The sequence below is a fragment of the Trichoderma asperellum genome, chromosome 7 (assembly GCF_020647865.1).
Source record: "Trichoderma asperellum chromosome 7, complete sequence".
Lineage (NCBI taxonomy): Eukaryota > Fungi > Ascomycota > Sordariomycetes > Hypocreales > Hypocreaceae > Trichoderma > Trichoderma asperellum.
The window spans coordinates 2,638,514-2,650,574 of NC_089421.1; the positions used below are offsets into that span (position 1 = coordinate 2,638,514).

At 49.5% G+C, this 12,061-nt stretch overlaps 2 protein-coding genes across 2 annotated transcripts; one reads left to right on the top strand and one right to left on the bottom strand.

Moving 5' to 3' along the window:
* Positions 1 to 4,089: 4,089 nt before the first annotated feature.
* On the top strand, positions 4,090 to 6,708 carry TrAFT101_011584 (uncharacterized protein). Its single transcript, XM_024910119.2, has one exon. It carries the CDS (start codon positions 4,843 to 4,845, stop codon positions 6,310 to 6,312), a length of 1,470 nt encoding a protein of 489 aa, XP_024757987.1. The 5' UTR covers positions 4,090 to 4,842; the 3' UTR covers positions 6,313 to 6,708.
* Positions 6,709 to 8,549: 1,841 nt separating this feature from the next.
* On the bottom strand, positions 8,550 to 10,986 carry TrAFT101_011585 (uncharacterized protein). The gene has a single exon (XM_066129307.1). It carries the CDS (start codon positions 10,541 to 10,543, stop codon positions 8,657 to 8,659), a length of 1,887 nt encoding a protein of 628 aa, XP_065985439.1. The 5' UTR covers positions 10,544 to 10,986; the 3' UTR covers positions 8,550 to 8,656.
* Positions 10,987 to 12,061: the final 1,075 nt, after the last annotated feature.

A 12,061-nucleotide genomic window follows, 5' to 3' on the forward strand; every position in this document is an offset into this window, starting at 1 on the left:
GTACCACGTACGGCATTGGAATTGAGCAAATCAAAAGGATTTATCGTATTATTGGATTGAATAATCAAGTAGAGACGCCATGAAATTGGAGAAGACTCGGCAATCCGGTATAGGCATTTGGGGAATCGGCAGCGGGTGCGCCGGATTCACTCCTTTGGAATCCGCTCCTCCCGATCCTGGCATCCACTCCTTCCGCTCCGGAGTTGCGGGGGTCCCGCAAGCCTTATTAAGGAGGCATACGGATACTTTTTTTTATTTATAGCAGTAGGGCGAAGTAATGCTAGTCCGAAATACGAAGCAGTTTTACGGAAAACAGCTCAGTCTGCATGAATTAGTAGGCAAACCTGATGTCATGAAACGTATGCCGGCGAAACAGCTTCTGGAACATGGCCCTGATGATCTCTTCCTGGCGTGGCATTGTGCAGATATTGCAGCATAAAGGGTTCCGTATTGAAGGAGCGGTCGGCTACCGTGCTCGAACTGCGCATCGGTATTGGCCGATGCCGCGTAAACGAGCAGTACGTCGCATGATACATGTGGAAACGTTGACACAGAATCGCACGACGGGATACACACCCGCAAAGGCAAAATACACTCATTCTTAAGCCGCGGTGCAAGAACATCTGCGCTCCACCCCGAATCTCCTGGGCAGGCGGCAGAATCGTCAAAATGGCACAATTGACGAGCTCTGACACGATCCCCCTTTCTGTATTGTGGTGATATATTTCGGCTCAAAATGGAGCCGTATTTCGGCTTAAGACTGGAAAGAGGTACGTACCTTGGGCGGCTCTGATGACCCTGTATACAATGTATTAGTGAAGTAAGACGAGAGCCGGTACCGTATTACACTCATAGGGCGGGCGGCCGCCATTTACCTAGCCGGTAGTTACCGGTCGTCTCCGGTCCTCTGAAGAAATGCGTGCTTTCAACGACGAGGCACGAAATTTTGTATGGGCCACGGGGAGAGCTAAGTCAGCGTCATTCGTACTTTTGAATTTCTCAGACCCTCAGTTGGAAAAAGGGGCCATGTCCAATAGCATAAGCGAGCAACTGAGGCTGGCCAGTCTCTTACATGAACCCGAGACCTTATGACAATGGCAAGTGGGAATGACTCGGAGAGTTGAAATGACCAGTGGACGCTGCGGAAATTTCACACGGGGCTGTAGAGAGGCAGTATCACCAATATTACATGAAATGCTCTCTACGTTACTCAAGTTGCATGCATACCGGATTGTATGTGTGCAACAAGTAGGCGAGATATCAGCCTCTGAACGACTGCCGAGACGCTGAATATGCAGCGCTAAGGATTTCTGGTAGCCGACATTCTGTAGCCGGTTTCTAGTAGCCTACTGAGTAGAGCTTCTAAGAAGCATCATGCGGAAGCGGGAGCCCGGGCCGCAGTGTCCTCATTCACAGCGAGCATGTAAATAAGGAGGCTCCACACAATGCAAGCAACACGGACTTCAACCTGCGGTTTGATCATCCAACAGGGTGATTCTCATGGCTCTGCATGCAGGTAACCACAATATCCATATACATGTACGTAATAGCTTCACATGGACCCTGATGGGCGCCTGAGGCTGCTTGGCTGCCAGGGGATCAGGCCGTGTTAGTGGCATGGCTGAGGCTCCCGAGACGTTTTTAGCAGCACACGTGTGTTTGCAGCTACGATCGCCAAAGCCACGATCGAGCACGGGTAGGAAAAATTTTTCTTCCCTATTTTTTTTTTAATAGCGGCTAGTTGGCCCTATCGGGCAGCCTAGGACGACGGGACCTGAACACGGCACAAACAGCTGAAATAAAGGAACAACTCCAGATTTACTCCAGGTTGCTTCCTCATAGGGGCAAACAAGCATCAGTCTTTATGTAATGGCACCGAGCAAATACCAAACGCTCAGCCGTATGTGGCAGTAATTTCGAGTAGATGAATCAAACACAATACAACGACCCAGAAAAAAAACTTGAATGCCGTCCACTACGAGGCCCACTATGGAGCAGCAAAATTCGGTAGCCCTGCCGTACATCGACTTAGCAGCGGCACCTAGCCTGGTTCGAGGTAGTAGTTTGCGATGGAGCCAAGTATTTTTGCAACGACCTGAAAATTTTTGGCCCATCGTGAGCAAAAAGAAAATGAAATACGGAGTAGATCCAGGAGGAAGGAAAAAAATTATAGTCACCAGGTGACTTGGACCCAGCCCACTACTATACCTGTTGTGGAGGAGCGGCGGCAAGTTCACGAATCGAGCATTGCTGCAGACAATTTCGCGTGCACGCTCTGGAGAAATGAGAGTGAGATGCATTTGCGTGGGGATGAAGCTGTGCTTTTATGTCGGATGTGATTTTTGGTGTTGGACGAGCTGACGGAGAAGTCCGAAGTTGGTTCTTTTGATCGTCCATTAAGTCCCTCGAGAGTTGAGAGCATTGGTACAAGGCGTAATACAGTATGCATGTACTTTTACAGTAATTATTGCGCAATTGGATTCCATGTTGGAGAAGGGCTCTCGTGGGATGCAAGCACGCTGATTTCAATCTTACATGCACCTGGATGGCTGATGTGTCTAATAATACAGGGGCGCCTTCTTCAAGCTTCACGTTCTCATAGGAAAACAGCCAATTGGTAATACAGACTGCCTGCCTGCCTGCCTTGGGAATCATAGTCTACGCCCCTTGTAGATACGAAGTAATAACTCCCGAGCTGAACTGCCACTCCACGCATGCAGGAGAGATCGTGATGCGGCGATGGGTTACCATCTATGGAGTATTACTGCCTGGTAGGGCGCGCAAATCTGTTGCTTGCGCTTGTCTGGAGCGCCTGCGGGCAACGTCACAGGCCATCACGCCACTGAAGCATCCACTGACAACACGACGTTTAGGGCGTGGGTTTGTGACTTGCCAGCGCCTTCTAGCGCCCTCTAACGCCCTCTTCAGGCGACCACTCGCTTCTGCTGACTGGCGCGAGAAAGGGGCCCGTTGGAGCGAGGTCGTGCTTGTGTACGAGCTGGGGCGGGTTGTCACTGGTACTGTCTACGGCAGCTTGAGGTATCTAATACGAGCTAATTGACTAATAGCGGTACTTTGGTCTCCCCGATTGCCTTTGTACTGTGCACATGTGGATCAAGTAACTGCTCAACTGGGTCTTTGCAAGTGGAGACTCCGGCTTCGACTAAGCCCACGCATGTAATAGCAGATCCAGCAAAGGTGTACCGGCCAGCTCTGACGGAGGCGGACTACCGCCTCGCCTAAACGAACATTTGGTCAGCAGGTCTGCTGTGGCTTGTACCTTGCTTGCTCATAATGTCAATTGGCGGGTTAGTAATGATGTCTGGTGCGCCCTACGTCTTGTCAAAGGGAGTCAAAGACACAATGTTGCATGTCAAACGATTACAATTACGAGCCGGTACCGGCGCCTCAATTGACGGCTGGCAGTAACCCGCGGCTCTAGTTTGAACCGGCTTAACGGTTCTGGAGAAGGAGGGAGAAGATGGACGGCATTTCTTGCGTGATGAATTTGTAGCTTTAGTGATGGGCTGATGATGTATACTTACGACACGTTCAAACACTCGAGGTACACTGCCCATAGTGGTCCATCGGACAAGGCCGTACGAGGATCCATATTAATGCTGTGTTCTTTTCTCAGGTAACGCAAACAAACAAAAAATCAGAATTTTTCTACTCTTTGGCGCAGCACATTGAAAGGTCACATTGGGAGCATCAGGTACTTCCGGGGTACTTGCTGGAGTGACAAAAGCTTCTCCGGTCTGGGGCGAAGATGCTCTAAACGGGGTCATCCAGGCCGTGCAATTTCCAACGCTGCACGTGGAGCCGTCGTACCGGCCATGTACACACGTGCCTGCCTTTTTTGAAACTTAAGTGCCTAATCGGGAAAAGGGGCGAGAGAAAGGCGAAAGAAAAAAAAAAAAAAAAAAAGAGGACGAGACCCGCAGAATCAATCGAAAGGCGTTTCTTCATGTCACGGCGGCGTCCCCACCGGAGATCCATCGGCCATCGGTTGGCGGCCGAGAGCCTGCCTGGAAAGAGACAGGCCGGATTTTTTTTTTTTTTTTTTTTTTTTGGTTTGGTCTGGCCTGGGAGCTGTGTCATGACACATAATTTGCCAGACCGGCGCATGCCGAGCCAGGGCGAGACGATGGCAGGCGTATATAAGATGTTGGCGATGCCCTCGGCTTTTGTCAATGTTGTTGCTAGTTACCTTTTTTGGAGATTTGTTTACTCTTTGCTCCATTGCAGTTTGAATTTCGAGATATATCCCATCAGCTTACTACATCTCACACAAGCCGGACCGTCAAGCCATCGAAACCTTCCTAGGCGACTTACACAGCTAGCCATCAAAAGGAGCTACTCATCTCAAGTCCTTGACTCGCAAGAAATCAAGATACAAACAGCAAGACTATTATAAAAGAACTGCATTCTTCTGCAAAATAGCAGTTTTCGGCATTTACTTATGAGGCTGGGCTCAATTCGATTCATTCCAAGTCCTCGGCGCCCTTGCAAAAGCGATCACCAGATCTCGACCTAACGACGCCCCCCAGACGCAGCCCCTCCTTGGCACCGCGCCCGCATCTACACTGGAGGGGACCCTTTGCTCACCATTCGCCAGAGCGGCGCTAAGGCTGAAGAGCTGCTGAGACAGAGTTTCGGAAAGCCAAATCAAAACGAATAAGCAAAAGGCGAAAGCGGGAAAAACGATAGCTGAGAAGAGCTGAAGGAGCAAATAAAAAGCGTCTCCGCCCTATTCTTCTAAAATCGACGTTTTCGTCACCACACCTCAACTAAACGCAATCATCATCTTTTCCTTCCTTGGACAAGGATCAACTACCCAATATGCCCCACCTCGTCGCCAACTTCCTGCGTTCCTCCACGGGACCAATCCCTCACATCAAGGCCGTCTCCAGGTCTCGGAACACATCTCGGAGCAACTCCCGGAGTGCATCGCGCAACACCAGCCCTCATGCCTCTGACAGCGAGGACCGCCATGCCGTCAAGATGCCCGACCTCGCAGAAGCCATTAAGAAGCACCACCGCCTGTCACTGCACTTTGGCCGATCAGCTTCCAAAGAGCGCCAGCAGCATGCTTCCTACTCTCCAGTAGTCATTGACTGGAGCGTTGAGAGCCCGCCAGTTGTTTTCCATGGTAACACTGAGGAGAGCACCGGCGCACTGGTGTCAGGACAGATCTTCTTGGATATTAAGGAGGAGTTGGTGGATGTCGAGAGCTTCACAGCAACCCTGAACCTGGTTGTTACCCACAAGAGGCCATTCCAGAACAACTGCAGCGACTGCCAGACACAGACAACTCAGCTGGAGAAGCTTCAGCTTCTGGCTCACCCCATCCCTCTGCGAAAGGGCAAGCACCAATTCCCTTTCTCCATCCTGCTGCCAGGCCATCTGCCAGCATCAATGGACACTCCTGTTGTTTCCATTGCCTACGTCCTCAACGCTGAGGCCCAATACCTTACTGCCCCCACAGAGCCCGAAACCCCAAGCTCAATCTCAACCGCCAAGTTTGATCGAATCATCGACGTTAAGCGAACCCTTCCCGAGCCTCTCTACCCTCACAACTCCGTTCGAGTCTTCCCTCCCACAAACATCAAGGCTGCTGCCAGCTACATCTCTGTCATTCACCCCACAGCCGCAAACAAGATGACCCTCAAGCTCGACGGGCTCATGACCCACAACGAACGGGTCAAGACCGTTGACCTTTGGAAGCTGAAGAAGCTCACCTGGAAGCTTGAGGAGACCATCAAGACAGTCGCTCCCGCCTGCGAGAAGCACAACCCTGGCCTGGCCGAGTCAGCGAACAAGGGCCTGCCCCGAAGCGAAACCCGAGTCATCGGCGAGAAGAGCCTCGTCGAGGGCTGGAAATCTGACTACACCGGCAGTGATGGCATCGTCGACATGGAGTTCGAATACTGCGTCAACCAGCTCAAGCAGCACTCTCGCGAACTCAAGTACGCTTGCGATACCAAGACCCAAGACGGCACTGAAGTTACCCACTCTCTGTTGCTGGAACTGGTAGTATCAAAGGAGTACGCCCAGGAGGGCAAGGCGCACATTTCTCACCAGACTGGCACTGGCCGCATTCTGCGAATGCACTTCGCCGTAGTCTTGACTGATAACGGTGGCCTGAGTGTCAGCTGGGATAACGAGGCTCCTCCTGTCTATGAGGACGTGCCCCCGAGCCCGCCTGAATATGCTGAGGACGAGCACCCCATTGAGTACTACGACCTTGAAGAAATCGTTGCTGCTAGGGCAACGGCACCCAACAGCCGAAGGGGCAGCCAAGAATTATAACGAACACGACGATACCATTTCTTCTGAATTTCTTTTGCTTAATTTGCTTTTTGAGCGGCTGGGTTGTTTTCAACATAATGCTATGAATTCAGCATATAACATATACCCCTACGGCGAAGGACAAACTATGGCGATTACTGTCTATTTGGATTTTTCTTTTTCTTTGTGCTTTCTTTTTTTCTTTTCATTGTCTTCAACCTATACGACATGATGAACTATCAGGCGAACTGAGAATATTCGGCCAAACAGCGGCCTCCATTTCTTTTATCTTGGGTTTTTGGATTTTGGGCGAAGGATATTGGTTACATATCACGTTCGGCAATGAACGACTGGATATATAGAATATTAGCAAAAAAAAAATAATTGCTTAGTATTTAATTACAAAACTATCATCGCTCTTCTAATTCTTCATCCATTGTTTCTCTATGTGATGTTCTACTCACTGCTTAATCATATGCCAGTTTCGAAATGCGATCACAAAGGCTGGCATCTTTCCACGAAACTGATGAATCTCCCGTCTGCAGCAGCCGAAGCGATGTCGGCCGTTGGTTAGGATCAACTATACGCGAACATCTTAGACGCTAAGGCTACGGCGCGAGGTTGAGGGCGCTTTTACTGCCTAAACAGATTTAGCCGACAATCGACACCATTAAGAAAATAGTAGTACATAGCAGTGGCAGTCTACGACGATGCAGCCCCATTATGTCATTGACTTTACGAAATGTCGCTATGTCTTTTAGCGTCCATCATCTATCGGCTGATCTTTAAAATCTTGGCTGATGGGCTGTGGGCTGATGGGCGATGATGTACGCTTTGATAGCTCAACTCATCCAACTGGAACCGAGGATGTGGCTCTAGTTTGCCCACGAGTCAGATTCAGGCTTTCTACCTTTCGACTATCGTTCATAATGTATTAACCACTTTCTTATAATAGATAACAAGACAGACAGCTAGACAGTTCAGAAAGCTTCTTCCCCACGGGGATTGTATGACTCCTCGGCAACCCCCCACAAGTTGCATCGGCGTCAAGAGTGGCGGCCACCGGAGTATCTGTGGGGTCGACGCGGGAGAGAAGACGAACTCCGAGGAGCGGGGGCTGGTAGAAGCGAGGCCGTCATCCTCTACGCCCTTGGGTTGGCTAGATGGATTATTAAGATGCTGTTGCATAATCTAATTTATAAGCACCTGGGCTAAAGGCTTGATGGAAGTGCACTCTCGATGCAACATCACATGTAATGTTGCCATCTAAGCAGCCGTGGGTATTGTTTTACTAAGCCGCTCTTTTGGTGTGCGTACTGCGTGAAGCTTGATTTTGGGGATTGCTTACTCAAAAGGTCTGGCTTGGATAAGCTAGACTATCCTGAGAGAGTCCTAATACTATCGGCTGCGAATTTCGTGGCTGAGCTGTGCTAGACACTATTCAGTTGTGTTGAAGGCACTCAAGTTCAAAGCCTTCCAGTTTAGCGGGGCACTAACAGTACACAACGTCGAAAGCATCACGCCTATTCGAGCTTGAATTTCCCCGACAATGGCTGTGCTGTGGCACAGAAATCATGGCCCTCTTTCTCTAAATTATGGGAGTTTCTGTTGTCGCTACCATTCTTGCAAGGACAAAGAGCTCCAAGGGTAGAGACAGGAGGCTGCAAGTCCACTCGTCGGAAACGCACAGGTAGTTCGTTTCACATGTGACTCGATCTGCAATTGTAGAATGGACTAGAAACTGCTCCTGTGACGTCTCGATGAGTTGGATTCTCCAGTTCGGATACTAAAAAAAGGAACTCGCTACAACGACAAACAAACTCCTAGAGCCAATGGATATGACTAATCTTGCTAATAAGTAGGCATATGGCGTATTCCGGTATTGCAATCACATGTGTTGGATACAGCGCACAATCGAGATCTAGGGAGACTGCAGAAGCAGTTTCCACTAAGTTGAGAGCCGTAGCAGGCCGAATAAAGAACCACCGTAGCTATTCGGCAGTAAAATAACGAAAGTAGGTAATCAAGGGAGTTGGATGGAAAACTCTTCACTGTAGTCGGTCTCTTTTGCGACAAAATTGTCGAAACGTATGCTCTGGGCTTATAGCTTCAGGAGTGTTTAATCGCTCCCATCCTTGACCTTCGATCGTGGCATTGAGCAAAGTCGCATGTAATCGTTACTAGAGATAGCAGAAGACACATGTCGCTTCTGGTGATGAGAGCCATATATTTCTTGAAGCGTCTGGATGTACTTGTGGCATCAATATGTGCAAAGTATGCGTAGAGGCTGAGAAAGTAATAGAACTGTATCATTACAATTATGATGACTATATACATGAGATACTAGCATTTAGAGCCTGCAGTTTTAACCACCACGCCGCATCTTCTGATACATCCCCCATACGCCTTTGATCAATCCCTCTACCGCATTGGGATCTCCCATGTACCCCTCTCCTGGATTTCCATCTTGATCTCTCCAAACTCCATCCTCGGACACTCGCCCAAAGAGCCTTGTGTTCTGGTTTCTCTCGATGCCATCTCTCCACTTGAGACATATTTCAGGACTGTCGACCATGACATTAATTTCCTGGCTATGAAACCAAGATTGGGTATCCTGGTTGCCGCTTCCTTGTACTCCAACACTGTCATCTGCAATAAGAAGCTTTACGTGACAAGTTCTAGTTCGGAAGCTTTGATGAATTGGATGATCTTGATCTTTGCCAACATAGTCGTATATATGCAGCAACTTGCGCTCCGGCCCATCCTTTGGCAGGAGAGAAAGCAGGCTTCCCGCAGCTTGTTCATTTGTTCCTCCTTGGCTTGGTATAATCTCCCCGGCGTCGTTGTATCCGAAGCAGACATAATACGTGACTTCAACGCCGCGTTTTAACGCCGCAGCCAATGCTGGGATAAGTGGAGCAGCATTTAAATCCGGTGTTTGGATAAAGATGCTCTCTTTAGCATTGCGTATGAGAGAGAGCCATGCTTCATTTTGCGGCACAAAGACATTTTTTGAGTCGACATTTCCATAGGGGGGGCGTGATACCATGGCTATAGGGACTGGGTAATCCGTGGAAGTTGCTATATATGGCGTCATTTCGTGCCCGTCAGGAATTTCAGGGCCTGTGGGTGGAATTGGGCTCTTGATGGCAAGGTTCAGCTGGCGATTTGTAGCTTGAAGGCGAGTTTCACCTGACTTGGTGGAATAGCATGATTGCATTCTTGCGATTTCCCCGGCAAGATCAGCGTCGTAGTGAGGATCTTCCGGCGTATGTTCCGGAAGAGCTGATAGCGATTGGCCAGCTGCCGCGATGTGCTGTTGATCTATGCCAGATCCCCGATCCAGGTAAAGAGGCTCTTGGCTCGACGTTGGTAGTCCACCTTCGGCTGCTGGAGAATTATGTGAAGGGAGAGGAGGGTCCAATTGATGCTTCCATGTGATTAATGCCGAGTCGTATATGCTGTCGACAATTGGACCCTCTAAATGCGTCATCATCTCCATGTTGGCGTTGTCCTCCATATTGTTGCTCATTACTACCGCTATCTTGCGATCGACGACGCAAAATTTAGCGTGCAGGGTGCCCAGCACCATCTTATGCAGACTAACCACCTCCATATCCAGATTGGGCACCTCTTCAGGAGCAGGCAGTTGAACTTTCTTAGAAGAGTATGTTGACGGGCTCACGCGCTGATGCGGATCAATCGCACTCCCCGCGGTTGCTTTGTCGTACATTAATTTCACAACAACCCTTTGTTTCCTTTCACCGGCTCGCCTGGATAGCTCAATGAGCGAGTTTCTGATTAGTCTCTGAGCAACTGAAGGCGACCAGTTGCAAGTTATGAAAATGACCTCTGTCTCGGCCCGCACGATGACATTAGAAACATGGCGAATGACATCCACCAGAGGTGCAATAACAGTCAACGGCACTGTTCCATGCGAGCCCATCAATGGGGGAGACACCACGCTGGACAGAGGATCCGCGTCCAGACATCGCAGAGAGTCTGCAAATGCCTGGAGGAACAAAGGGCTTGGTGTTGTAGGGCCCCACTGGCCGCATTGCAGGGCCGAGGACAGCGTCGCGGGATCTGGCAGCGGTCGATTATCGTCTGGGTTGCGGCGGAGATCTTTCTCAAGATGCCCGTATAATTGCTCCACGAACTTTCCGGGCGCTTCAGCCGGACTTTTTGCTAGAAGCGAACTGACTGTGTCGGGAGCTTGGCACAGCCTCACCACGTTTTCAGATACCGCCATTATTGTGGTGCGGGGTTATCGCATAAGACGGGCTGAGAGAGCGATTTATCCGTAGGAACAGCTTCACAAATGTAGATGGATAGATGAAAAGGACAAGATGTTGTAGCCTCGTGCAATGAATTTGTTCGAGATGCTTGGCATTCTCTGTTTCAATGCTCATGTGGGGTTATCGAAACGTCATAGAGCGCCGTGGCGCCCTAAAACTTGACGTTTCTTTCATCCCGTCAGCATCCCGTCAACCTGGAGTCTGAACTTCGATGGATTGCACAGACCTTAGTGGGTGGTGTTGCCGGATTGCCGTTTGAGTGTCCCAGAACGTCGCTAGGCTGGCCGAAATTCCGATCGAGCCAGGCCGGTGTGGATCTGACAACCTGGCACCTGGGGAGGCGCTTCAGGACATTGGAAAAGACTCTGGGCGAATGAATGTGGTATATGTGAGAAGCTGCATCGTGGCAGTGCCGTGAAACTAGCTGCTTTGAAGGCATCGCCACGGCTGGAATAGGAAACTCCCCCATAAATGGTCTCGGAATGATCCGTGTCTTGGCAAGAACACGGTGCATGCATATCCGCGCCCACGATCCTTGTCCAGGTACTATGGCTCGCTAAAAGTCTCCAAGCATGGCGCCGATCTGCGTCATCATTGGAGATCCTGGCTCCGCTATGCAGCCTTGCAAACGTAATTGAGTCGTAGCTTGACGCACCAGCTGCCATATGTATAAGTGGCTGAGGTGGCGTTCGACTCCAAGGCTGCTTCAAGTGACACGTGCTTGAGCCTCTCACCAGTAATCCAATGCTGAGACAAGCGTCAAAGGCGAGTGGAGAACCAGGCTTTCCATGATTGATGGGATCAATTCGTAATATGCGCCGTGTATAAATTGGCGCCCGGTAGATCTTAGGCTAGATCTTTTCTCGATAGCTCGATAGCTCGATAGCTCGATAGCCGAGAAGCAGCCATACGCCACGAATATGCAGCCAGATAACGGAGGCGTTGGCTAGTTTCCGCATCAATGTCACTGCGAACGTGCCTGAACAGAACCAATAATGATCCATTCAGTCATGTATCAGAGCTTTAAAATACCAGGATTTTAGAAGTATATAACTCAATGGTAAGTAATATTGGACAACCAGTAGCAGTCGGCAAGCATCCATCTCGGCCATGGACCCTGCGCCCATTCACTTAGACTTAACCCCTCCTTCGTGGAATTATATGGTTCCTTCTTGCGAAATTCTTGGGACAAGAGAAGGAGACAGAACGTGAGAATGCCGCCGATTTAGGCAAAAATAATTCAGCTCCAGGAAATTCTCAGAGTCGAGATTGCTTTTTGAAACTGGATACTGCTTTTCTCTCTACCAAGGCAAAACCGCGAAAATCAAATACGCTTTCCGTTTTCTAGAGGCCACAATGAGTAATTTATTACTCTGGAGGAAGCCAGTGCTGCCTTTAATTGTTTGCATAGCAAAAGAACATATATATCATCCTTCTCTGTGCCAAACTCATTATTGTACCTGACCACCGCA

Coding starts and splice junctions, on each gene's coding strand:
- TrAFT101_011585 (XM_066129307.1), bottom strand. CDS start 10,543: ATGGCGGTATCTGAAAACGTGGTGAGGCTGTGCCAAGCTCCCGACACA.
- TrAFT101_011584 (XM_024910119.2), top strand. CDS start 4,843: ATGCCCCACCTCGTCGCCAACTTCCTGCGTTCCTCCACGGGACCAATC.